This window comes from Amblyraja radiata, chromosome 6 (genome assembly GCF_010909765.2).
Source record: "Amblyraja radiata isolate CabotCenter1 chromosome 6, sAmbRad1.1.pri, whole genome shotgun sequence".
NCBI lineage: Eukaryota > Metazoa > Chordata > Chondrichthyes > Rajiformes > Rajidae > Amblyraja > Amblyraja radiata.
Genome location: NC_045961.1, coordinates 47,153,675 through 47,179,025, shown reverse-complemented (window position 1 = coordinate 47,179,025; position 25,351 = coordinate 47,153,675). Strand labels below are relative to the sequence as shown.

The following is a 25,351-nucleotide window of genomic DNA, read 5'->3' as shown; positions in this document are numbered from 1 at the left end:
GGAACTTTAAAATCTCTCCCTGCACGGGAGACCCGACCTTTTCTTTGTCGGGTCTCCGTTGTCGTTGGGGCTGCAACGTGGAGCGGCCTCCGACAGGAACGACCTGGGGTTCCAGCTGCGGAGCTGCCGACTACTCACCTCACCGTCACGGGGCTGGCAGAGTCCGGAGCTGGTGGAGCAGTGGTGGACGCTGCTGCGACCCGACCCCCGGAGATTCGGAGGCTGCAACTGCGGGTTTGGTGGACGGCGGCACCGGGAGCCCACGGATCCCTGCTGGAAGACCGCTTTTCGGGGCTTCCGCAACGGCGACTTCTCCCGCCCGAGTTGCGGGGTTGAAGAGCACCTGGAGCGGGGCCTTACACCATCGCCCCGCGTGGCTTGGAATGGCCGCGGGACTCTGCGAGCGCACGCCGGGGGCTCTAACAACAAGACCCGGTGTGCGGCCTTGCATCACCCGGCGTGGCTTTAATGGCCGCGGGACAATCGCCATCGCCAGCCGGGGGCTTTGACTTTGACTCTGACTCTGACATCGGGGGGGAGAGTGCAGTGAAGAGATAAGTTTTTTTTGCCTTCCATCACAAAGATGTGATGGATGTTTGTGTAAACTGTGTTGTGTCTCGGGTCTTTTTGTTTTGTAATGTATGGCTGCAGAAACGACATTTCGTTTGGACATCAAGGGGTCCAAATGACAATAAATTGAATTGAATTGAATTGAATTGAATTGATGGATGGTAAAGCGGGCACCCAGAGATGACATGGTTAGCTGTCTGTTGTTCTGCTCCGCATTCACAGGCTGGGCTCTGGCGGAGCCCCCATCTCCACATGCTGGCATTGAAACGCCCAACTCCAGTCAAAGACTGCAGCTGCAGGAAATGTTGAACTTCACTCATGCTCCTCTGGGGAGGTCAGACCCTGAACAGCTTTTATCTGGTGAAGAGATGTAGCTGTGTAATGGAGATGAGGTTGCCTTCCACTCCGGTGACCACTTGGTGGCTATCCAGTGTGCTTTCTGCAGGCTGATAACTATAAAGGTGGATGCTCTAAGGTTGTTGAATTAATTAAGTCCTGAAGGCAGTAAATTCATAATCCAGTGCAAGGCTGTGCTTCAGGAAACTTTCAATATAACTATTGTAAAGGTGATTATCAACAATTACAGCGGGATCTTGATCAGCTGTGTATGTGCGGTGAGGAACGACAAATGGAATTTAATTCAGATGAGTGCGAGATGTTGCATTTTGGGGAGGCAAATTAGGGTAGGATTTTCACAACAAACAGTAGGGCCCTGGGTAGCGTCATAGAACAGAAGGACCATGAGGAAAATTATGTGCTTCCCTGAAATTGGGATCACAAATGGACATGATGTTGAATGCAGCTTTGGGCACACTGGCCATTAGGCACCGAGTATAGAGGTGATGTTATGTTGCAGATGTGCAAGACATGGGTGATGCTGTGCATGAAGTATTGTGTTTAGTTTTTATCACCGTGGTGTAGCAAAGATGCCATTAAGTTGGAAAGAGTGTAGGAAAGATTTGCAAGGATGTTGCCTGGACTTGAGGAAATGAGTTATTGCGAGAGATTCAGCATGCTAGACCTTTGTTCTTTGGAGTGCAAGAGATGGAGGGGTCATCCTACATAGGCATATTAAATCATGATGGACATAGATAAGGTGAATGCAGTCTGTTTCCCCCAGTGTTGGGGAATCAAGATCCAGAGGGCATCGATTTAAGGTGAGAAGGGAGAGATTTAGTAGAAACCTGAGGTAACGCCTTGTTCACATAGAGGGCAGTATCTTTATGGAACAATCTGCCAGAAAAACTGGTTGAGGGAGATACAATAACAACATTTAAAAGACATTTGGACAGTAACATGGATATGAAAGGTTTAAAGAGAATTAGGCCAAATGGGACAAGCTTAGATGGGATCTTGGTTGTCATGGACAAGTTGGGCCAAAGAGCATGTTTCCGGGCTGTATGACTATGATTCTAATTATCTTTAAAGAACAGGTTTTACCCCAGATGCTCCAGTTTTCCTTCAGATCCCAAAGACATGTTGGTTGGTAAGTTAACAGCAACTGTAAACTACTCTGCATGCATAGAAACATAGACAAATAAGTGCAGGAGCAGGCCATTCGGCCCTTCGAGCCAGCACTGCCATTAAATATGATCATAGCTGATCATCTAAAATCAGTACCCCGTTCCTGCTTTCTCCCCATATCCCTTGATTCCTTTAGCCCTAAGAGAGCGTTAGATTTAGCTCTTAGGGCCCTCTGGCAGATCCAACTATTCCAAGATGGGGAAATAGTTAACATCATTAGGATCTCATTAACCAATACCAATAGAGGAAAAATTATCAACCAAAAAAGGAATTAATCAATTCTGGAGGAAAGAAAATGAGTGGAACAGCAGGAACTTACCACCAAACTCCAGACCTATCTGTTTGCTGGATATGTGCCATTAGATCAATAGAAGCTAGAGCTCCATATGACTTAAGATGCCATTATTATAGTTCATGACTTGAAATATCTGAAACTCTGAGCAATTAAATAACGTAGAAATGATTACAAATTTAAGTATACTTTGGAAATATATATAATATACTTAAACACTACGCGGTAGCGATGACATTTTTACATATTCCGGTTGACATTTTTCCCGTCAAGGCAGGGATCACCTTATCTGAACATTTCATGCTTTATTTCTCGACTTATTACTGATGAATTACCTCGAATTTTAAACCGACCAGCTTCAAATGATGACGTCTTTGAATTTCAAACCGTCCAGCTTCAGCTGATGACGTCACAATGGCTCGACTAACAAGGGGAGGGCGAATTGGTATTGCAACACGCAGGGCAAATGTAATTGGATTTTTTTTTAAAGATCACTGCTGAGGAAGGCAAGGGGAATGCTGGAATCTTACGTTCGGGAACGGTTTGAGTTGGAGGACCGCGCCTCCCGTAGGGGCTATGGGTAGGGAACAGGTGTGTTGGGGAAGCAGACCCGACGGGTCTGCACTTGGTCTAGTGTGTATATATATATATACAACACACACACATATATATATATATATATATATATATATATATATATATATATATATATAGACTAGACCGAGTGCAGACCCGTTGGGTCTGTTTCCCCAACGCACCCGTTCCCTACCCGTAGCCCCCACGGGAGACGTGATCCTCCAAGTCAAGCCGTTCCCGAACATAAGATTCCAGCACTCAGCCGTGCGGCTGTTTTTAAATGGCGTCTTTGAGGCGAGAGGCGGGCCCTGGCCAGCAGGAGGCGACAAAATGAGTGAGTGGGGGGGAGAAGGATTTTATTAAAAATGTGCACATAAACACGACAAAATTTAATCAGGAGTGGATACTTGGAATGAAAAGAGAAATCTCTACCGGAATGGAAAAAATCTCGGCCTTTCTGCTTCTGGTGTTGGCGTAGCAACGAATCAAAGGCTGGCACCCACAAGTCAAGCAGAAACACACACACACACAGCCAGCAGCCACAGAGTTTTAATATTATATAGATAGATATATTTAAGGTAATCATTCAAAAAATCCTCTAGATACTTGATGCTAATAATAAGGCAGTTTTGGCAATGTGTAAATAGATTTGGGTAATCCCCAAATATTTAACTTGAAGATCATGTTGTATATCAATATGCAAATCTAAATTATCTGCATTAGTTTAGTAAGTACCTTGTATAGAAGATTTGTTTGGCATGATTGAATACCATACCTGTCCCTTAAGGGAACATTTGCAATACAATAAAATGAAACTTACATTCTTCTTTCTTGTGGCCTTTCTTGCTGCTTTCTCCTTAAGCCTCTTTATCTTAAAAACAAAAGAAAAAGATGAATTATATTGGTTGAACAATAATTCATAAAATACCAATTCTTAAAGTTTAATTTATTTTTCAGCAAAAAGTAATTTCTGTTTCTTTCTAGCCTCAGGAATCAACCGTTACTTCTGTTCTTTCCTTTGCTTTTGTGAGTTTGATAATTTCCCTTGAGGTTTCGAATGGTGCATTGTGTTAAGACCTGTGGTAATCTAGCCAAACTGGTAGGGGAGAAAATTGTTTTATTGACTGTAAGTAAAATGGGTCATGGTAGCCCGAGCCCAATTCTAACTGGGATTAGACGGTAATAAAATTGCATTTTCCAGAAAAAACTAATTTACGTCCAATAATATGTACAGGTCAAATTTAGTGGATACGATTTCACAAATAAATTGATTTTTTTTTACAATTAAATTATTCAAACCGTAATATACTTTAGCATAAAGCCCAAAGGAAAAAAAACTATTCATGTGCCCTCAGGTTATTTTCAAAGCAGAACAAGCAAGCATTTTGAATTGATACTTGGATAGATGTTATTTATTCTTCACATCATTTTTCGCATCATTTTCATACTACCACAAAGTTTAGTATCAACCTTGATTTTCTTTGATCAAGTTTTCCTTGATTTTTGAACACTTGAACAATAAATATTCTTCCAGAAGGTAGGCCCCAGGTGCCTGAAGAGAATCTTAGTTTTTACACATGGAAATGTGAATAGTAACAGTGATTGTCACAGGATCACAGTTGTAACACTAAATTGTCGCGCCTCAGAAAATGGCGAAATAAATTGCGTCTGTGCAAAATTTCAATACCAGACAAACTTACTTTTGCAGTAGTTCACTTATCAAACTTTCTGAAGCTTAAATGTAAATATGATATTGTAAAGACCAAAAAATAATTTAAATGTTACTCTTGATCCTAAATATAGCTACCAAAAAAAAAATTTCTTAGCTTGATTTCCTCCCACTGCCCACTGAAGAGTGTGTTTTTGCATTTATGTCTATTTTTTTGCTCAACTTTCTTGCTTTTAGAAATGTTGTGTCATTTACATACAATTGGGTTTTGTGTGTTGTCTGAATCTGCTTGCCTGTGTTGTTGCTGCACGCAAATTTTTTTTAATTGAACCTGTACCTCATTTTACTTATACAATGCGTAGATCACATCATTGACATTCCTGGCACTAAACTCCCAAATCAGATGCCTTATTTTGATTTCCACCATGGGGAGGATTATCAGACTGTCTGGGGAGAAGATTCAGGGGTATGCTCACACCCTCCTTGAAAAATATGCAAAACTCACACTAACTCCCAGCAATCTCTGGTCCTTGACCAAAGCAGAGAAGCAACATTTGGGATGGGATGGAAAACTTTAAGACCAGGCATCAGAACCATATAGAATCTCCATGTAATTAAAAAAATGAGAACACCACTTCACAAATGAACTGCCGTCCTGACTTGTTATGCGTTTTTCTGCAATATTTACAGGTGTTATATCAATATCAATATAAGCTATGGTATTGTTAACGGAAAAGGCCAAGGGCACTTGACCCAAAACAACACAAATCTTGAATTGGAACATCCCGCAAATGCTTTCTCCTTTAAATGGTAAAGGTCAAAGAAGTAAGAAAGATGTTTTTATTCGTAATCAAATCAAACCGTTCCAAGTACAAAGATATAATTTTCATTGAAATTGGACCATATAGGTTTTTAAACCTATAATTTTCAGATTATTACATCAATTACATGATAGCATATTTCTTCTTCCCTTTATTCAAGTTACCCTGGCAAAAATCATCCCTTCTAATATCAATCCCCCACCCCCCCTAAACCCCCTTCTCCCCTCCACCCCTTCCCCCTTCCTCCCCTCTCTCCCCCCCCCATCTCTCTCTCCCCTCCTCCCCCACCCTCCCCCTCCTCCCCTCCACCCCCCCCCCCCCTCCTCCCCTCCCCTCCACCCCACTCTCCCTCTGTCTCTTGCCCTTCTGTCTCTGCCCCTCTCTCTGTCTCTCCCCATTCTCTCTCTGCCCTCACGCGCTACCCCCCTCCCCTTCTAGACTCGCCTGCGAGTTGGGGGCTATGCGTCAGTGGATAGGGCGGTTATGGGGTAAAAGGAGCAAATTAATAATATTAATATAATGTCAAGGGGGGTAGTTAGCGCGTGTGCGGGGGGGGTAGTTAGTGTGTGTGTGAGGGTGGTTAGTGCGTGTGACGCCGCATGCCGCCCCCCCCCCCCCCCCCAGCAACCGCGCGTTGGAGGAACATACCCAACGGGTCTGTACTTGGTCTAGTACTTATATGAAGGTGATATTTCAGTTATTTCTTTTTAATTACTTTGCAAAACTTTCGAAACACCTGTTTTTGCTTCTTCATTCTGCGGTATTGTGTGTAGATTGATGATTAAAAAAATGAATTTATTCCATTTTAAATTAAGGCTGTAACGTTACAAAATGTGGAAAAAGTGAAGGGGTCTGAATACTTTCTGAATGCACTGTAAATGATATAACATTTCAAGAGTTCATGAGAGGAATTTGCAAGAATATCAATTATAGGTTGCTAACCGAATTTTCTACGTTAAGATTCAATAGAGAGATCAGAAATAGCAAGCCAAAATAAATTATTTAGAACTTACAATTCTTCTAGGTCACCTGCCATGTGTAATTTGTGTATTCCGTGTGACACAGTGATAGTAATCAAACATTGACCTTTCTATTCCGACACTGAAGTGGAATCAATTTCACATTCCACACTTGAGAGCAGGATACAAATAATTACTGCTTTCACTGTCGAACACCTTGTTCAAGCATTCTGCTCTGCTGTCCTTTTAACATTCAATCACAGCATTTTTTTAAATCAAGTCGTGTTACTGAAATTTTCAATTTAAAATCTGTTACATATTTACTTTATTCCCTGGCTAAGCTTTCTGAACTGAACTGAACTGAACTTTATTTATAGAGCACTTTAAAAACAACCACTGTTGCAACAAAGTGCTGTACATGACTAATCATAAACATAAAACAAAACAATAAAAACATTAAAAGACAGTAAAAACAATAAAAAACAATAATAGAAACACTAAAACAAGAGCAAAGTCTCATGCAGGGGCGAAAGCCAAGGAATAGAAAAGGGTTTTAAGACTAGTTTTGAAAATGGACAGTGAAGGCAGTCCTTTTGAAATCAACATACCATGCAATCCCAGTAATAACTTTCTGTAACAGGTCAGGTTCACACAGTTTAGCTCAAAGGTACAGATGAAAACATGAAACCCATTACACTGTCATAAATTATTCCTCCCTATTCTATTGATAAACATGTCACGTATGAAAAAAAATTCAGCTTGAAAATAATTCATTTAACAAAGTGTTTTGCTCATTTTCTACTTTGGGAAAAGTGTCTTATTTTTATTATAATTGTAAATTGTTTAATTTTTACCTTTAAAAGAGCCTACTTACAAAATTATATCATCTGGCCTCTCATACCTGCTCAACTATTCATTGTGAATCATTTACTTATTTGCCTCTGTACTCCACAATTAGAGATTTGTAATAGAAAAAGTCACCATGTAGAAATTACACCAGTTTTTATACATAGTCCCCCCATTTCAGGGCACCATAATGTTTATGACACATGGCTTCACAGACATTTGTAATTGCTCAGGTGTGTTTAATTGCCTCCTTAATGCAAGTGTAAGAGAACTCTCAGAACCTAGTCTTTCCTCCAGTCTTTCCATCACCTTTGGAAACTTTTATTGCTGTTTATCAACATGAGGACCAAAGTTATGCCAATGAAAGTCAAAGAAGCCATTATGAGACTGCGAAACAAGAATAAAACTGTTAGAGACATCAGCCAAACCTTAGGCTTACCAAAATCAACTGTTTGGAACATCATTAAGAGAGCACTGGTGAGCTTACTAATCGCAAAGGGACTGGCAAGCCAAGGAAGACCTCCACAGCTGATGACAGAAGAATTCTCTCCATAATAAAGAAAAATCCCCAAACACATGCCCGACAGATCAGAAACACTCTTCAGGTGTGGATCTGACAATGACCAATGTCCGCAGAAGACTTCATGAACAGAAATACAGAGGCTACACTGCAAGATGCAAACCACTGGTTAGCTGCAAAAATAAGATGGCCCGGTTACAGTTTGCCAAGAAGTACTTAAAAGAGCAACTACAGTTCTGGAAAAAGGTCTTGTGGACAGATGAGACAAAGATTAACTTATATCAGAGTGATGGCAAGAGCAAAGTATGGAGGAGAGAAGGAACTGCCCAAGATCCAAAGCATATCACCTCATCTGTGAAACACAGTGGTGGGGGGGGGAGGGTTATGGCCTGGGCATGTATGGCTGCTGAAGGTACTGACTCACTTATCTTCATCGATGATACAACTGCTGATGTAAGCAGCATAATGAATTCTGAAGTGTAGAGACACATCCTATCTGCTCATATTTAAACAAATGCCTCAAAACTCATTGGCTAACAGTTTATTCTACATCAAGACAATGATGCCAAACATACTGTTAAAGCAACAAAGGAGTTTTTCAAAGCTAAAAAATTGTCAATTCTTGAGTGGACAAGTCAATCACCAGATCTGAACCCATGCCTTTTATATGCTGAAGAGAAAACTGAAGGGGACTAGCCCCCAAAACAAGCATATGCTAAAGATGGCTGCAATACAGCCTGGCAGAGCATCACCAGAGAAGACACCTAACAACTGGTGATGTCCATGAATCGCATACCTCAAGCAGTCATTGTTTGCAAAGGATGCGCAACAAAATACTAAACCTGACTACTTTCATTTACATGACATTGCTGTGTCCCAAACATTCTGGTGCCCTGAAATGGGGGACAATGTATAAAGACTGTTGTAATTTCTACATGGTGAAACTGAAATAAATAAAAATGGCCTTTATTAAAATCTGACAATGTGCACTTTAACCACATGTGATTTTTTTCTATTACAAATCTCAAATTGTGGAGTTCAGAGGCAAATAAATAAATGATGGGTCTTCGTCCCAAACATTATGAAGGGCACTGTACCTAGGTACAGTGAAATTCTTTGTTTGTGCGTACAAACCGGTAAAATCACGCCGCAGACTTCACCTAGGCAGTGCACAGAGTTGCTACGTTTCTAGTGTCAACAAAGTTTCAAAAGTTCTAAAATAAAGTTCAAGTAAAAGTTCTATGTTCTAATCTGAAACTTTAACAGCTTCTCATTCCACATATGATGCTTGACTTGTTGAATATTTGCAGTTTTTATAATTTTAAGTAATTCAGCATCTAGATTATTTAAACTCCAAGCAATGATGATGTAGAATATGTGCGACAATTCTGATAAATTTGTTATGAAAGTACTAGAATATCATGAAACCTCTTTATCTATCCATGCCAAATTACTTAGCTTACATCCAGGAACAGTGCAAGCTAAATAGCTGGGCACAGATGGATCATCAGGTATCAAGTCATCAAATCACTAGGTGGGTGGCAGTGTGAACTGTGGGTGGCAGTGTGAACTGTGAGGAGGATGCTATGAGAATGCAGGGTGACTTGGATAGGCTGGGTGAGTGGGCAGATGCATGGCAGAAGCAGCTTAATGTGGATAAATGTGAGGTTATCCACTTTGGTAGCAAAAACAGGAAGGCAGGTTATTATCTAAATGGTGTCAAGTTGGGAAAAGAGGAAGTACAATGGGATCTGGGGGTCCTTGTTCATCAGTCAATGAAAGTAAGCTGCAGGTACAGCAGGCAGTGAAGAAAGCAAATGGCATGTTGGCCTTCATAACAAGCGGAATTGAGGAATGGAGCAAAGAGGTCCTTCTGCAGTTGTATAGGACCCTAGTGAGACCACAACTGGAGTATTGTGTGCAGTTTTGGTCCCCTAATTTGAGGAAGGACATTCTTGCTATTGAGGGAGTGCAGCGTAGGTTCACAAGGTTAATTCCCGGGATGGCGGGATTGTCAAATGCTGAGAGAATGGAGCGGCTGGGCTTGTATACTTTGGAATTTAGAAGGATGAGAGGGAATCTTATTGAAACATGTAAGATTATTAAGGGTTTGGACACGCTAGAGGCAGGAAACATGTTCCCGATGTTGTGGGAGTCCAGAACCAGGGGCCTCAGTTTAAGAATAAGGGGTAAGCCATTTAGAACGGAGATGAGGAAATACTTTTTCACACACAGAGTTGTGAGTCTGTGGAATTCTCTGCCTCAGAGGGCGGTGATGGCCGATGCTTTCAAGAGAGAGCTAGATAGGGCTCTTAAAGATAACAGAGTCAGGGAATATGGGGAGAAGGCAAGAACGAGGTACTGATTGTGGATGATCAACCATGATCACATTGAATGGCGATGCTGGATCGCAGGGTTGAATGGCCTACTCCTGCACCTATTGTCTATTATCACTGAATCTACTGGACCTGTAAAGTAATCATAAAGTTTATCTTTCCTAAATTAATCCACATTTGGTCTGTAGGTGAACCAATATATTAAATTCATCACAAAATATTATCTATTTTTATAATAAATGGATATATTGCATTTTTCACAGTTTGCAAAGACATTGCATCCAATAATAATTGCTCATTTTCGTGTGGATGGGTGTAGGCAGGGGGCATTAGGAATGTTAATAGGAGTGTTAATTAGGAGTGTTAATATCAGGATGTTATTTCTATTGGTATTCAACTCAACGGTGAACAGCTGATCAATGCTGTCCTTTCCAATTAAAAAAAGCATGAAATTAATACAAGAAAAATAATTTTCAAAAGTATTATTTTTCAATTGCTGAATGTTGCAAGTGTTATACTAAACGCTAGGTGCTCAATGTCATTCAAGGTACCTGTCCTTTAATCTTTCATCTGTTCAGAGGTGATTAAGGAGTCATAACCCTTACTTTACAAATTATCTGAAAAGTTAAACACAGAATCAGAGTAAGCGCCGGGGTGCAACAAATCTTATGGATAAGTTGATGAGGTTTGATGGTTTGAATGTCTGGTTTGAAGGAATGGGAAAAGTAGTGGTAACTGAACAGGTGGAATGCTTGATTTTGACAAACCTCCAGAGGAGAGCATGTGGAAGCAAGAAAACTTATTTCTCAACCATGAGGGTTGATATAAAGTCCAGCTCTCCACCATTTATTCTACCCTCAACATTAAAAAAACTGCAGAATTTCTCACATTACAGATTTCCACTTACCCTATGTTTTTCTTTTATTTTTTGTCTGTATTCTTCCTTGTCATGCTTATCCTCTTTACGTAGCCTCTCTTTTGCTTTCTCCATATTTATTCCTCCTGTGTCATCAGCTGCATCATTGTCCACTTGACTTTTTTGCACGGGTGGCCACTGCTGAACCATCTACGGTACAAATAAAAAGGTGAACTGTTAACGATCTGAATAACAGACTAATGTTGACTGATCTTTAACAATTTTTCAAATGCATGCTAATGAATGACTTCCAAAATATTTATTTATAAAAACATCTTGAACATTAAAATCATATATGCTGTACATGATACTCCCCCCACTGGACTGGCTACATTTCACAAAATAAGGTCCAGTAATGGCTCTGTTATTTCCGGGATTTAAATAGCATAGACACAAGAAGACACTGAAGACAGACACAAACTATTTGTTTAATTTCACAGCCACTTCCCCAATATAAATTTCTTCTGTTACAGAATGCGAATGGACAATATTAACTTGGACTAATCTTTTCCAAACTAAATTCCATCCTCTCAATGGCCTATACCCCATCCTTTAATATATTTATCTGCATTCCTTTCCCTTTCACCCATCCTTTCTACACATTAATTATCTTCCAATATCTTTCCCAGTCTTGGTCACTTTTCAACCACGTCCCTGCAATGATATTAGTCAGCAGTTATTTACTTCAATTTGCGTCAGTAATTCATTTATATTGTTATGAATGTTGTGCATTTAGGACTGGAGTTATCATTTTTGGATTTTTACCATGTTCCCAGCTCTGATTTGAATTGGAGGTAAACGCTTACAACGCATTGTCCATTCTTGAAAGATTCGGGTTATCATTACCAAATTTCTGGCCAAACACCATCACATTTTTAGACCTTTTTTAAATTTCTCTCACCAAAACACACAATCACCAAACATTCCTCCTCTCACCCATGAAATCTTCCCCAAGGCCTTGGCTATCCAACTCACTTTTTTTATAATATTGGTTCCAGTGACCCATGAATTAAAATTAATTTCTCCTACTCCTGCTCATATTTCTTCAGCAGAGCCTCCTCCTCTGTTTTCTATCTGTGGCATCAATTCTTGCATTGACCAGGACAACTGGATCTTTGTCCTCCAGTTTCCTCTCCAGTCCCTTGGAGATGTTCTTAACCCTGGCACCACAAGGTTTGGAAAAATTAAGATAAAATTCATCATTGCCTTCAGTGCGCCAGAACATCCTTTTGATGTCTGTGAAAGAGAACTCCTGAAGATCAGGACCACAAACCAAGCGCTGTCTACTAAGCAAGAGAGATCCCTACCCTCCAGTGTATCTCTAAAAGTATGGATCATCTCACCACTCAGGACTGTTATCACTAATTTCTATTCCACAAAATTCTCCAAAACCAGTGCATCCAATGGGTAGGCTACTCTACTCCATGCTTCATTCGGTTAACTAGTTACCAAAATGACAGCAGAAATTATTCAAGAACATTCTCAAAGCTTTGTACCATCCCTGGCTCATGATGATCCTTGGACTATCAGTGCTCAAAATATAGCTAAAGTATTTGGTACAGCACTGATGTGTCGAGGTTCTTCTTCAGGACAATGTGAAACGCAATATAAACAATGGAACCTCTAAATTGACCCACTCTTCCTGTCAAGTGCCTTTGTGCCAACTGTTGCAGAATCTCTGGTTCCCATACTGGCCTTATCAAAACCCATAGAACTGCAGTGGGAGCAAGTTTTTCCTGATCCCAAGTAATAATATGAAGTCCAAAAAGGAGACTGGCTCTGGCATGGTATCAAGCCTCCTTGTATTCCTTTCCTACGACACCTTCATTTTCTTTCTCACAATCCATTCACCTTTCCCTCCTGTTAAAATGTTCTGATACTGAAAGCAAGTGATTTCTCTTTTTGATCTATCTCAGTTAGCCATGCATTATTATTTTCTCCAGTTGAAAAATCTTTATGAACGGTTAAGTATCCATTATTTTCCAAATTTAGTCAAATTTATATCACAAGTGTAATTATGATGTGACCATACCACTGATAAATAGAACAAGTCAGAGAGTCATACAGCGTCAAAACAGGCCCTTCAGCTCAACTTGGCCATGCTGACCAACTTGACCCATCTTAAACTAGTCCCACCTTGCCTGGGTTTGGCCCACATTCCTCCAAACCTATTGTATCCTGGTTCCTGTCCAAACGTGATGATGTTTCTATCTTTCTGCACTCGTGATACTTCATTTTTATGGATCGAGAATTTCTCATCACCAGATACCTCAAAAAGTTGTCCCAGGAATAAACCAAATAATCTGGCACCAAAGTTGGATGCACACTATTTGGATCTGATCTTTAGTAATCACTAGACTAAGTGGGACCCGTTGGGTCCCTGTCACACGGGAGGCCTGGTCCCCCAACGCAACACGTTCCCCAATGCAATATTCCACCACTCACCCGTTCACCCAATCCAACCCGTCCCCCCAACGTAATATTACACCACTCACACATAGCCCCCAACTGTGCAAGCACGGCTCATTTCCCCTCATCCCCCCGCACTCCCTCCACCTCCTCTTCACCCTCCATCTTCTTGCCCCTCTCCTCCTCCCCTCCCCAATCCCCCCCTCACCTCTCCCTCCATCTCCTTTCCCCTACACTCAGTCACTCCCTCCCTCCATCCATAACTCCTCTCCCCTCCCTACCCCCTCCTGTCCCTCTATCCTCACCTCCCCTATCCCCCCACTATCCCTCCTGACCCACCCACTGCCCTCCTCTCCCTCTATTCCCCACTCCCCCTCCTCTCCCTCTATTCCCCACTCCCCCCCTCCTCTCCCTCTATTCCCCCTCCTCCCCACTCTCCTCATCTCCCCCACTCCCTCCCTACCCCTTCCTCTCCCTCAATCCCCCCAGCCTCCCTCCTCACCTCCCCAGGATCTTTCCCCTCTCCTCCTCCCCTCCCCCAATCCCTCCCTCACCGCTCCCTAGGTTTATCTAATAGCTCAATCTGCTTTGACTTTATAGCTTCTAGTTATAAATATAATGTTTGTAATTAACTTATTCATGTCTCTGTGGGATATCTTCACATCAATAACAACTTGATAATGAAACAAGTAGCATAACTGGCAATAACCTCATGAAAGATGCACACGCAAAATTATTAATAAAGGGAACAAAAGCTGATTGGCAGTATTTAAAAACTGCCCTTCGGGGATCTGTTCTTGAGCTTTAGTTATTCACATCTGTAAAGATGATTTTGATGAAGGAACAGAATTGGATATATCCAACCTTACAATTAACACAAAATCAAGAGGTACAAGGAATTGTTTACAATGGGACATAGACTACGATAGATGCGTTCAAATTCAGAGAATGGAGTGAATGAGAATTATGCTCATGTTAAAAAGTTACAAATGCATCACAGGAAATGATGAGTCTCTGACGAAGGCTCGCAATACAAACCAACAAAAACTTGCATTTACATGAAGGGCTGAATTATACTGGACCGAGTCTGCTATCTGGAATCACCAACTGCAAATCCCACATAAAAAACAGTAGAGAGTGAGGACATGATAAATGGAATGCAAAGTGATAAAAATGTACCATCATTCACTTTAAAGGAAAAACCAGAAAAGCATTTTGGCGAGAGATTGAACACTATTGGTAGCGATGTTACAAAACTTACCTTCTGCCACTGGCTTTGAAAGGGGGATGGGGGGGGGAGAGCGGGATTAAAATCCAGTTTTCTACTGCCTGTCGGAGGCGGATTTTCTCGGGCTGCTAGCTGCTGAAGAATAATCGATCGGACTTCCGCAATTTTTTTTTAAATTGCGATGCAATTTAATAATTAGATTAAAATAAAATGGGACTTCTAACACCCTCAACGCCTACAATGTGACGGATTGCAAGAACGGGATAAAACATAGGGTAAGTCATTTATTTTACATATAAACTTGCTTCTTGGGATGGCTTTAATCTAATTTTACGTTGCGAAAATGTGATTTGGGCCCCATACGAACCGGCAGTGTTTTTCACCGTGAATGCAACGTTCCAATCGATCGCGTTCCAGAAAAACCCAGTCGCAAGATGATTTAAATGCTCTTTTTTTTGGACAATCATGTCATAAGAGCATCTAAATCGTCTATATTTTGTGTTATTGTCTATCCGTAGTCAATATTATTATACTAAATATCGGTTTTAGTCCCATGTTTTGTGCAAAAAAATAATAATTTTGATTATATTGAGTGGATGTTTCTAGATTAATTTATGGGAATTAAACATTACATTCCTTCCACCTGGGATATAAATTCATGACAGTGAGATTTAAAAATCATGTTATATTGTGAATTCTCATGTGAATGGGATTAGTTTGTTATTTGGATACTTAGGCAAATTTTTTTTTTAATCCTTTTCTTAAGAAATGGAATCTACAGGAGATTCTTAATGGGAAAGTAGTGGGCAGAAAGGCATGTCATGCATGGTTTGAAGAGCAAAAACTTGTAGTTTACAATGCCAAAATTGAAAAATTGAGGAAAACCAAGGTGTACAGAGTTGCTTATTGGTTAAAATCTGAGGAGTATGATGATGCTACTTATTATGATATGCCAATGTACCAGCTAGCAACTGATCTTCTCCATAAAGACTTGGTCTATTGCTAGAAATTGTAATTTATTTACCTATCTGTTACGGACTTACAGCATATAATACAATAATATTAAAGTTCTGATCTTGAGAATTTCACATTTTTGAATTTTCATGGTGTTTATTACTATTTCCGTCACAACGGTCAATTAGGTAATTAACTAATTATATGCTCTAATTTCATGTCATCCAAGTAAGGCTTTATATTTGTTTCAGAATGCTTCAATCTATAATAACAGAAAATTTCATTCAGTTCTCTTAATTTTTAAGAATGTTATGGGCTTTTGACTGTCCTCGATCACAGCTTTGGTGTTAAGAATGAAAAAGCAATGGGGAACAAGATGCAAATCTCCGTGTATGAAAGTGGCCATAACTTTTTTAATACTGAAGATATGAAAGTGAATTAGGTGTCAAATTAAACTTATTTTTATGCTTTATCTGGTGGTATAAATTGCAGACTTGATTTTTTAAATCCCCAAATGTTGTAACATTGCTAGTATTGGTGTTGAGGGGCTCCTGGTTGTTCGTGCTACAAACCACAAAGTTAACTTGAAAGTATAGCAAGCAAGTAGGAGGGCAAATGGTATATTGGCTTACAAAGCGAGAGGATTTGAGTTGTAGATTTGTATACGTTTGGTCTTTCTATCAAATGATAGATACACTTGCGATAGAGGGAGTGCAACAATGATTCACCATTTTGCAGAAGCAAGAATTCTGAACAATTTGAAAAGTAGATGTTCAAAAAGAGCTAAATAGTGTGACTGAAAAGTAAATGGAACAAAAAAACTATTTAGATTTGAAATTAATTACTTAAATCGCTATTTAAACACATTCATTTATTGATTAGCATTGATTACCTCCGCACAGTCCGCGTTAAACAACCCGATCTCCCGGTGGCTCAGCACTGCAACTCCCTCTCCCATTCCATATCCGACCTTTCTGTCCTGGGTCTCCTCCATGGCCAGAGTGAGTCCCACCGCAAATTGGAGGAGCAGAACCTCATATTTCGCTTGGGTAGTTTACACATTGACTTCTCCAATTTCAGGTAGTTCTTGCTGTCTCCCTACTTCCCCTCCCCTTCCCAGCTCTCCTACAGCTCACTGTCTCCGCCTCTTCCTTTCTTCTTCCCGCCCCTCGCCCACCCCCACATCAGCCTGAAGAAGGGTCTCGACCCAAAGTGTCAGCTATTCCTTCGCTCCATAGATGCTGCCTCACCAGCTGAGATTCTTCAGCATTTTTGTCTACCCTCAATTAATGCTTTCTCATTGCACAGATCTAAAATAGTGTATTTCCTTGCTGGTCCATTAACAAACTGGTCCAAAAACGCACCCTTTCTGCATTCATTGAATCTGACACTATTTCTGTTCGACACAAAATGCCAGAGTAACTCAGAGGGACAGGCAGTATCTCTGGAGAGAAGGAATGGGTGACGTATCAGGTCGAGATCCTTCTTCAGATTATTATTAATATTAACTATTTCTGTTAATTTGGTTAGCCCAATCTATATTTAGTTTCATGATTATTGGATTACCCTTGTTAAATGCACCTATCATTTCCAGATTTTATTCTGCACACTTCATTTCCACGACTATTGAAGGCGCACACATGCTTTCTGCATTATTCTGTTTCTTAACTGTACCCAACTGATATTTTTTATCTTCTGCATTTGATTTACTGAATTAAGATTTTTTTTCTCTCCACAGTCCTTATCTTGGCTTTGCTTATCAGCGATGTTCCCATGATAGGGGGAGGGAAACAAAGATTTACCAAAATTACTCCTGGGGGTAGAAGGAATTTGGAGATTAAGCAGACTGAACCCAATCTTTCAAGTTTAGAATCACAGAATTGCACAGGATAGAAATGGGCCCTTTATGCCCACCGTCTCCATACCCACCTTGATAACTGTCTACACTAATACAGTTTGCCTGCATTAGGCCTGTTTCCCTTTATAGCTTTCCAATCCAAGTACCTGTCCAAATGCATTTTAAATATTGTCATTGTGTTTAACACTAACACCTCCACAAACAGATATTACAGATATCCACGACTGAAAAAGCCTCTCCACAGATCACCTTTAAATTTCACCCTTGTCATTAAACACGTAAGCTCTAGTTCTAGATTCACCTGCACTGGGAAAAAAATCTATCCTATCCATTCCTTTCAGAATTTTATAAACATCCATAAATGCACTCCTTGGCGCCTTATGTTCCACTAAGAATATACCCAGCTGATCCAATCCACATAGTTATTCCCTTCCATTCTCTGCAACATCTTGTTGCATGTCTTTCTCTGTTGCGATCACATCCTTCCTGTAGTGAGCTGAACCATGCAAAATACTCCAAATGTAGCCTAATCAATGTTTTATACAGGTGCAACATGACATCCTAACACATATACTCGATACTCGGCCTATGGAGGCAAGCACATCAAATCAGGGTAGATACAGGGTTGATGCTTGGCCTGGTTGGCATGTCTAAAACTAGGAGACACAATCTCAAAATAAAGAGTTGCCATTCAGAAATGAGGCAACATGCAATTTGTCACTCAATTGGCTTGTGTCTCTTTGGAAATCTGTGGAGATTTGGTTGCATAATATATTGAGAAAAAAAATTAGAAGCTTTCTGGATATTAAACAAAATTAAAGGAAATATGACGTTCAGGAAAGTCATGCACAAGTATCAGTCATGATTTTACCAAATGTCAGAACAAGCAACTTTGCCAGCAACTAAGGCAGCAATTCTACCTTACAGCGCTTGCAGGGCTGGAGACCCGGGTTCGATCCCGACTATAAGTGTTGTCTGTACGGAGTTTGTACGTTCGCCCCGTGAGTTTTCTCCAAGAACTCCGGTTTCTCCCACACTCCAATGATGTACAGATATGTAGGTTAATTGGCTTGGTGTGTGTGTAAATTGTCCCTAATGTGTGGAGGATAGTATTGATGTGTGGCGATCGCAGATCGGTGCGGACTCGGTGGGCCAAAGGGCCCGTTTCCGCACTGTATCTCTAAATCTTAAAATAATCTTTTTTACATTTTTCAAGAGTTTATTGTCAGATAGGACAATTAAATTCTTGCTTGCTGCAGCACAACAGAATATTGTAGGCATAAATACAGATCAGATCAGTGTGTCCATATACCATAGAATATATATATATATATACACACATACATAAATAAACAGATAAAGTGCACTAGGGTGTTACAGTTCAGAGTTTGTTTGAAGTTGTGTTTAATAGTCTGATAGCTGTGGGGAAGCAGCTGTTCCTGAACCCGGATGTTGCAGATTTCAGGCTCCTGTACCTTCTACCTGATGGCAGTGGAGAGATGAGTGTGTGGCCAGGATGGTGTGTCCTTGATGATGCAGGCAGCCTTTTTGAGGCAGCGACTGCGATAGATCCCCTCGATGGTAGGGAGGTCAGAGCTGATGATGGACTGGTCAGTGTTTGCAACTTTTTGCACAAGGAGACACATGCCTACCTTCGGCTTCTAGTTCTCACTATTTTTATGTATAAAACTGAAACTCACCTCCCCTTCTTCATCAAAAGTGATTTTTGTATTCACTTGAAATTTTTTCTTCAAGACTTTTTTTGCTTCTTTGACTTTTGTTTGTTTTGTTGTCGTTTTCTTCAATTTTTCTATTTCAGGTACCTATGAAACAAAAAGGTGATAACCATCTTAGTTTAAATCTGACCGGCAAATTACACATCAATGCACTCACCAGAGTACTTCCATGAGGGAAATGAAGCAGATTGAATCACATCCAATGATCTACCTTATTTCCCGGCAATGAAGACGCACCCCCAATTTAAGTAGCTAAATTTTGAGAAAAGGATGGAGGGAGAGGGATGAAGGGTTTGGTTTAGTCCAGGAGCCGGCAATATCGCCTGCGGGAGAGGGAGGGGGAGAGAGGGGGGAGGGGGAGGGGAGAGGAGAGAGGGGAGAGGGGAGAGGGGGGAGGGGAGAGGGGAGAGGGGAGAGGGGAGCGGGGGGAGGGCCGTGGGGGGAGGGGCGAGGGGCGAGGGGGGAGGGGGGAGGGGGGAGGGGGGGGGGGGGAGGGGGGGGGGGGGCGGGGGGAGGGGGGGGGGGGGGGGGGAGGGGGAGGGGGGGGGGGGGGAGAGGGGAGGGGGGGGGGGAGGGGGAGGAGGGAGGGGGGAGGGGGGGGGGGGGAGGGGAGAGGCGGGAGAGAGGAGGGGTGGAGGGGAGAGGGGGGAGGGGGGAGGGGGAGGGGGAGGGGGAGGGGGAGAGGGAGGGGGAGGGGGAGGGGGAGGGGGAGGGGGAGGGGGAGGGGGAGGGGGGGAGGGGGGGGGGAGGGGGAGGGGGAGAGGGAGGGAGGGAGGGAGGGAGGGAGGGAGGGAGGGAGGGAGGGAGGGAGGGAGGGAGGGAGGGAGGGAGGGAGGGAGGGAGGGAGGAGGGAGGGAGGGAGGGAGGGAGGGAGGGAGGGAGGGAGGGGAGGGGAGGGGGAGAGGGGGAGAGCCAACCTTCCTCCCAGTAGCTACCCACCAACCACCACCTCTACTGGTTGCACCTATGCCGAAGGATACCGTGGCTGGCTGGCGGGCGGCCGACAGAAAATGCTGAGGTAGTGGCCGCTCGCAGTCACTCGAGCTACTTCCCTCCCCGGCCACAATGCGGTGGCTCCGCACCAGGAGCGCCGCGGCAGTGGTGAGTGAGTGAATTGCTGGCATGATCCCCGACCCAATCCTTCTCAACGCTCCTGCCCTCCCCGCAACTTTACTCCTGGCGGCCCAGCCAATTTGTGCAGCCTAGGCCGTGCTGACCCAGGCCATGCTGACCCGGGTCAGACTCCCCACATGCTGTGAAAGGAACTCCCCCCCCCCAGCAGCGCTCTCCTTTTATAGCCGCTTCCCATCAGCTGCCAGCATTGAGGGATAGACTTGGCTATCCCTCAGAACAGCAACATAGTTATTGATGTTGCTGTACTGAGGGTAGCCAAGTCTATCTTTCTTGGCAAACAACCGAACCTTCGGCCTCCAAGACGCAGGTACATTTTCGTGCCTTATTTTTGGGTAAAAAAGCGTCTTCATTGCCGGGAAATAAGGTAAATTGGAAAGCTTAGACCTGGCCTTAACTGTGGTATTGTTAATGATACAAAACCTGTACAGGCATGCCAACATGCCCTCATAAATAAACAACTATTTTGATGAAATACTGGGTAATGAAATTTCCAGCGCTCAAATTTAGTCACACCATTAATATCTCTTAAACCTAGCATTTTTATTGGTGACCTCAATAGCGAAAGGATCTATAAGAGGCACTGCCTCAAAAATGTAGCTAAATCTCAAAGACCCGCACCACCATGGCCATCGTCTCATCTAACTATTATCATTGGGGTAAAAGTGCAGGAGCTTGTGAACCGTGACTTTGGGTTCAAGAAAAGCTTTTTCATGACAACCATCAGGCTCTTGAACACCACACAACCCACCTCAGCAACAAAAATATTAGTTCTGAATGCATTACGTGCTTCGGTTTTGCACTATTATGATCTGGTTACCTCATATTACTGATTATTAATATATTATGCGACTGATTATTGATTTGTGTGTTATTGCATTCAAGGGCTCAAAGCGGCAACAAATAAGAATTTAATTGTTATGTTGCAGGTACATATGCAGCTTGCAACTCTTAAGTCGATGTATTAAAGACATTCATACAAATAAAACAACTTTAGTATATAATTTATATTTTAAGATGTTTCTAAAATGCATGACTGCTGGCTATCTGTTGAACAGAAGTATTCCTGGATTCACGCATGTATGGTTAGTAAGATCAACTAATGTGAATAGTTTTTTTTAAGATCAATCCCATATTGGCAAAACACAGTTTTTTAGTTTAGAGATAGAGCACAGAAACAGGCCCTTTGGCCCACTGGGTCCACCAGAACTATCGATCACGCATTCATACTAGTTTAGTTTAGAGATGCAGCACGGAAACATGCCCTTCGACCCACCGAGTCCGCACCGTCCCCCACACATTAACATTATCTTACACACACGAGGGACAATTTACACATACACCAAGCCAATTAACCTACACATCTGTACGTCTGGAATGTGGGAGGAAACCGAAGATCTCGGAGAAAACCTACGCGGTCACGGGGAGAATGTACAAACTCCGTACAGATAGATTCCGTAGTCGGGATCGACCCCTGGTCTCCAGCGCTGTTAGGCAGCAACTCTATCGCTGCTCCACCATGGCCACACTTATCCTACATTATGAGGGAGATGATCTACGTTGTCCCACTTTCACATCCACTCCCTACACACTAGGGGCAATTTACAGAGGCCAATTAACCTGCAAACCCACACATCTTTGGCAAGTGGAAGGAAACCTACATGGTCATGGGAAGAACATGCAAACTCCCCACAGACAGCACCTGAGGTCAGGATCGAACCCGGGTCCCCTGCACTGTGAGGCAGCAGCTCTGCCAGTTGAGCCACTGTGCTGCCCCGATGCTTTGTCTGAAAGTCAATAATAATGTTGCTGATAATACAGTGGCCTTATAATTGTATTTTTACACTAGCAATCCAGAGACTGGGACTACTTGAATTCAACTAGTTAATAAAATAAATCTGGTATCTATGTCAATACACTATCTGAAGTAGCCAACTCAGTTTAAGGACAAGCTTCCATTCCAGTGATGCTACATAATATATGGAAGAAACAAACTCAGTTAAACTTATTTGACCCTGCAAGCATTTGTGAAATACATCTCTGCATGAACGTACAGCACAATAGTACAACTAATTACAGTGATTAGTGTGTACAGGTGGACATTGGTCAGTACCCTCTGTGGGCCAAAGGGCCCGACACATCTCTCAATGACTTCATGAAAATGTTTGGTATATTTGCCAACACAAAAATGGACAAATCATTGCAATGCACCTCCCAATCACTACTACTTTTTAAAAAAATGTATCCGTCATAATATAAAAAGTGCACATATCACTGTGGGAGTAGAATTCCTGATTGAATATGCCTTTCCTCAGTGAATGCTGACTGACCTGAAACATTAACACTATTCTGCTCTGTATCCGATAACCTCATCTGCATGTTATATTCAATTTTCTGTTCATGTTTCATCAGCACTGAGCTAGAAAAATCCTCAACTCATTTTATTTCAAGTAATAAAACCTGCCTACATTCTGAAATAAAAAAGCTCAAATATTATTGTTCAGCAGCTGTTATGAGATAGATATTCGGCCTCTGGTATCACTACCATAATATCAAGATCCAAAATAATTTCAAGTACTCCAACCAATAAGTAGTTTAATCTAGCTTTAAATTGGAAATATCACCTTCAAACAGACAAATATCAACAAACAAAAAACGTTTGTGGCTACAACTGTTAAGGTCTCCAATGAAAAGTAGAATCGAATACAACATTAACTGAGGAACATCAAATATATACAGGATTTGTAATTACTTCAGATGAGAAAGACAGTTTGTTATCTGTTAAATGAGACCAGGCAATTTAGAGCGGCACAGACAACAGGCCAGGACATTTAAAAACAAGAGCAAATGCACACCAGTACTTTGTATAAATAGTCAAAAGGAATGGCATGTTTAACAGTACCAGATGGATTTAATTTCACTCCCGCTTCACATGAGGAATAAAAAAAAGAGGCAAACAGAAAAGCGGTTCAAACCTTGAAGTGTCCATTTTCAGCTATCAAGGAGCAAGAAATATGACGTGCATCATTTTATTTGCAGTCACAGACACAGTAGAACAATTTTCCAGATAATAAATCTGGGAAAGACAGTTCCAAACTAAGTCACGGCGGCGCAGCGGTAGAGTTGCAGCCTTACTGCGAATGCAGCGCCGGAGACCCGGGTTCGTTCCCTATTACGGGTGCTGTCTGTACGGAGTTTGTACAGAAAGTTCTCCCCGTGGGTTTTCTCAGAGCTCTTCGGTTTCCTCCCACATTCTAAACACGTACATGTTTGTAGGTTATTTGGCTTGGTAAATGTAAAAATTGTCCCTAGTGGGTGTAGGATAGTGTTAATGTGCGAGGATTGTTGGTCGGCGAGGATCGCTGGTCGGCGTGGACCTGGTGGGCCAAAGGGCCTGTTTCCGTGCTGTATCTCTAAACTAAACTAAAATCCAAGAACAAATAAATGAGAAAAGGCAGTGACATTAAAAAAAAAAAATTGTAGGAACTAATTCAATCTGCCCTTATCTACAGTGATGCAGCCTCTCTGACCAATCAGGCAATAGGATGGAGAAAGTGAGAGGGAGAGAATATACATTTTAATTACTCCAATAATAAAAGGAGTATGATTACACACGTACCAAATTAATCCACAGATTTGGATAGACTGTGACGATATATCATCGCTTCAAAAATCACATAAATCCGAATTTACCAACATGACCCTTTTCTATCGTGATTAACAAATAAATAATGGAGATCTATCACATTTTGTGTTCTCTAATACCATGTTTTCTAGTGATATATATGCATTGCAGAGTTCATGTGGAAGGAAATTAAACAACTTTTGATTCCTGCAGTGTATAGGGCACATGTGGATTATGGAAACTGCTATTCAATTTACTCAGTAAAATGAACAAACGTAGGCATCCCGCTATTCACAATGCAAAACTCAACCCATTGAAAAATTAAAAACAAAACAGATTAACAGAAGAAATAAAAGAAAACAGAAAATATCGACTGAGATATAATGAGGTCATTTCTCTGCGACAAATTATATAAAGTACGGTTTTAAATATATTTATGGCTGTTCATAAAGCACCTACAATGCACAAATCAAGCTGTAAAATGTATTTTTAAATAAGCATTTTATATCAAAATAAAGGAATCTGGCTATGCTTGACACCCCCTGCAAACCTGATTTTCAAAATATAATGTTGTATGTGCATTTTAATGTCCAAATGGTTCAAAATCATATCTCAGCTGTAGATGCTAGAGATCAACTAATGAGCCCAAGATATTGTTGCAAGGCTTCCTCAGGGCAGTATTCAATGCCCAACCACCTGCAGCTCATTAGTCAAGCATTGACGGAAAGTATAAGCAGCTAACGTTTCCCTTCATCAAAATTAAAAGAGAGAAAAAAGAGTAAATACATAGACATAGTGCATGCAGGTACAAAGTGATTGAGTAAGTGGATCAAGCAGCATATTTGGGCAACATGGATAGGTGACATTTGAGTCAGGACCCTTCTTCAAGCTGACCCTTCATCAGCGTGAAGGGTTCGAACCCAAAACATCACCTATCCATGTTCTCCAGAGATGCTGGCTGACCTGGTGAATTAATCCAGCAATTTGTGTCCTTTTGTGTAAAACAGCATCTGCAGTTTCTTGTTTCTTGGTGGGTACAAGATGATTGGCATGGACATGATGGGCCGAAGGGTCTATTTCTATGCTGTACAACTGTATGACTGTAATTTAGTCCCCACAGTCAGCATCGTGACCAGAATATCGATTGGATCAGTCAAGTAAATATTGTGGCCACAAGAGCAGGTCAGAGATGAGATATCCCACAGCAAGCAACTAATATCCTGATACCTGCAAAATCTTTCAGCTGGAACACACATGTCCAGACTTAGATGGAATTCTCTCTAATTGCCGAGGTGAGTGCAATACTGAAGATGCTGATACCATCCAAGACAAAGCAGTCAGATTTCCATCCTTCTACATCAATTCACTGCAACTGAATTAT

At 41.6% G+C, this 25,351-nt stretch overlaps 1 protein-coding gene across 2 annotated transcripts in view; it reads right to left on the bottom strand.

The window, feature by feature from the left end:
* Nucleotides 1-25,351, bottom strand: part of ddx10 (DEAD-box helicase 10) — a 171,714-nt gene that overhangs the window by 63,479 nt on the left and 82,884 nt on the right. For both annotated transcript variants that reach the window (XM_033022708.1, XM_033022709.1), the window contains exons 14-16: nucleotides 19,179-19,301; nucleotides 11,021-11,179; nucleotides 3,783-3,833 (exon numbers count right to left, since the gene is read on the bottom strand). In XM_033022708.1, the coding sequence (XP_032878599.1) occupies nucleotides 3,783-3,833; nucleotides 11,021-11,179; nucleotides 19,179-19,301 (333 nt within the window). The remainder of the gene's footprint in view (nucleotides 1-3,782; nucleotides 3,834-11,020; nucleotides 11,180-19,178; nucleotides 19,302-25,351) is intronic.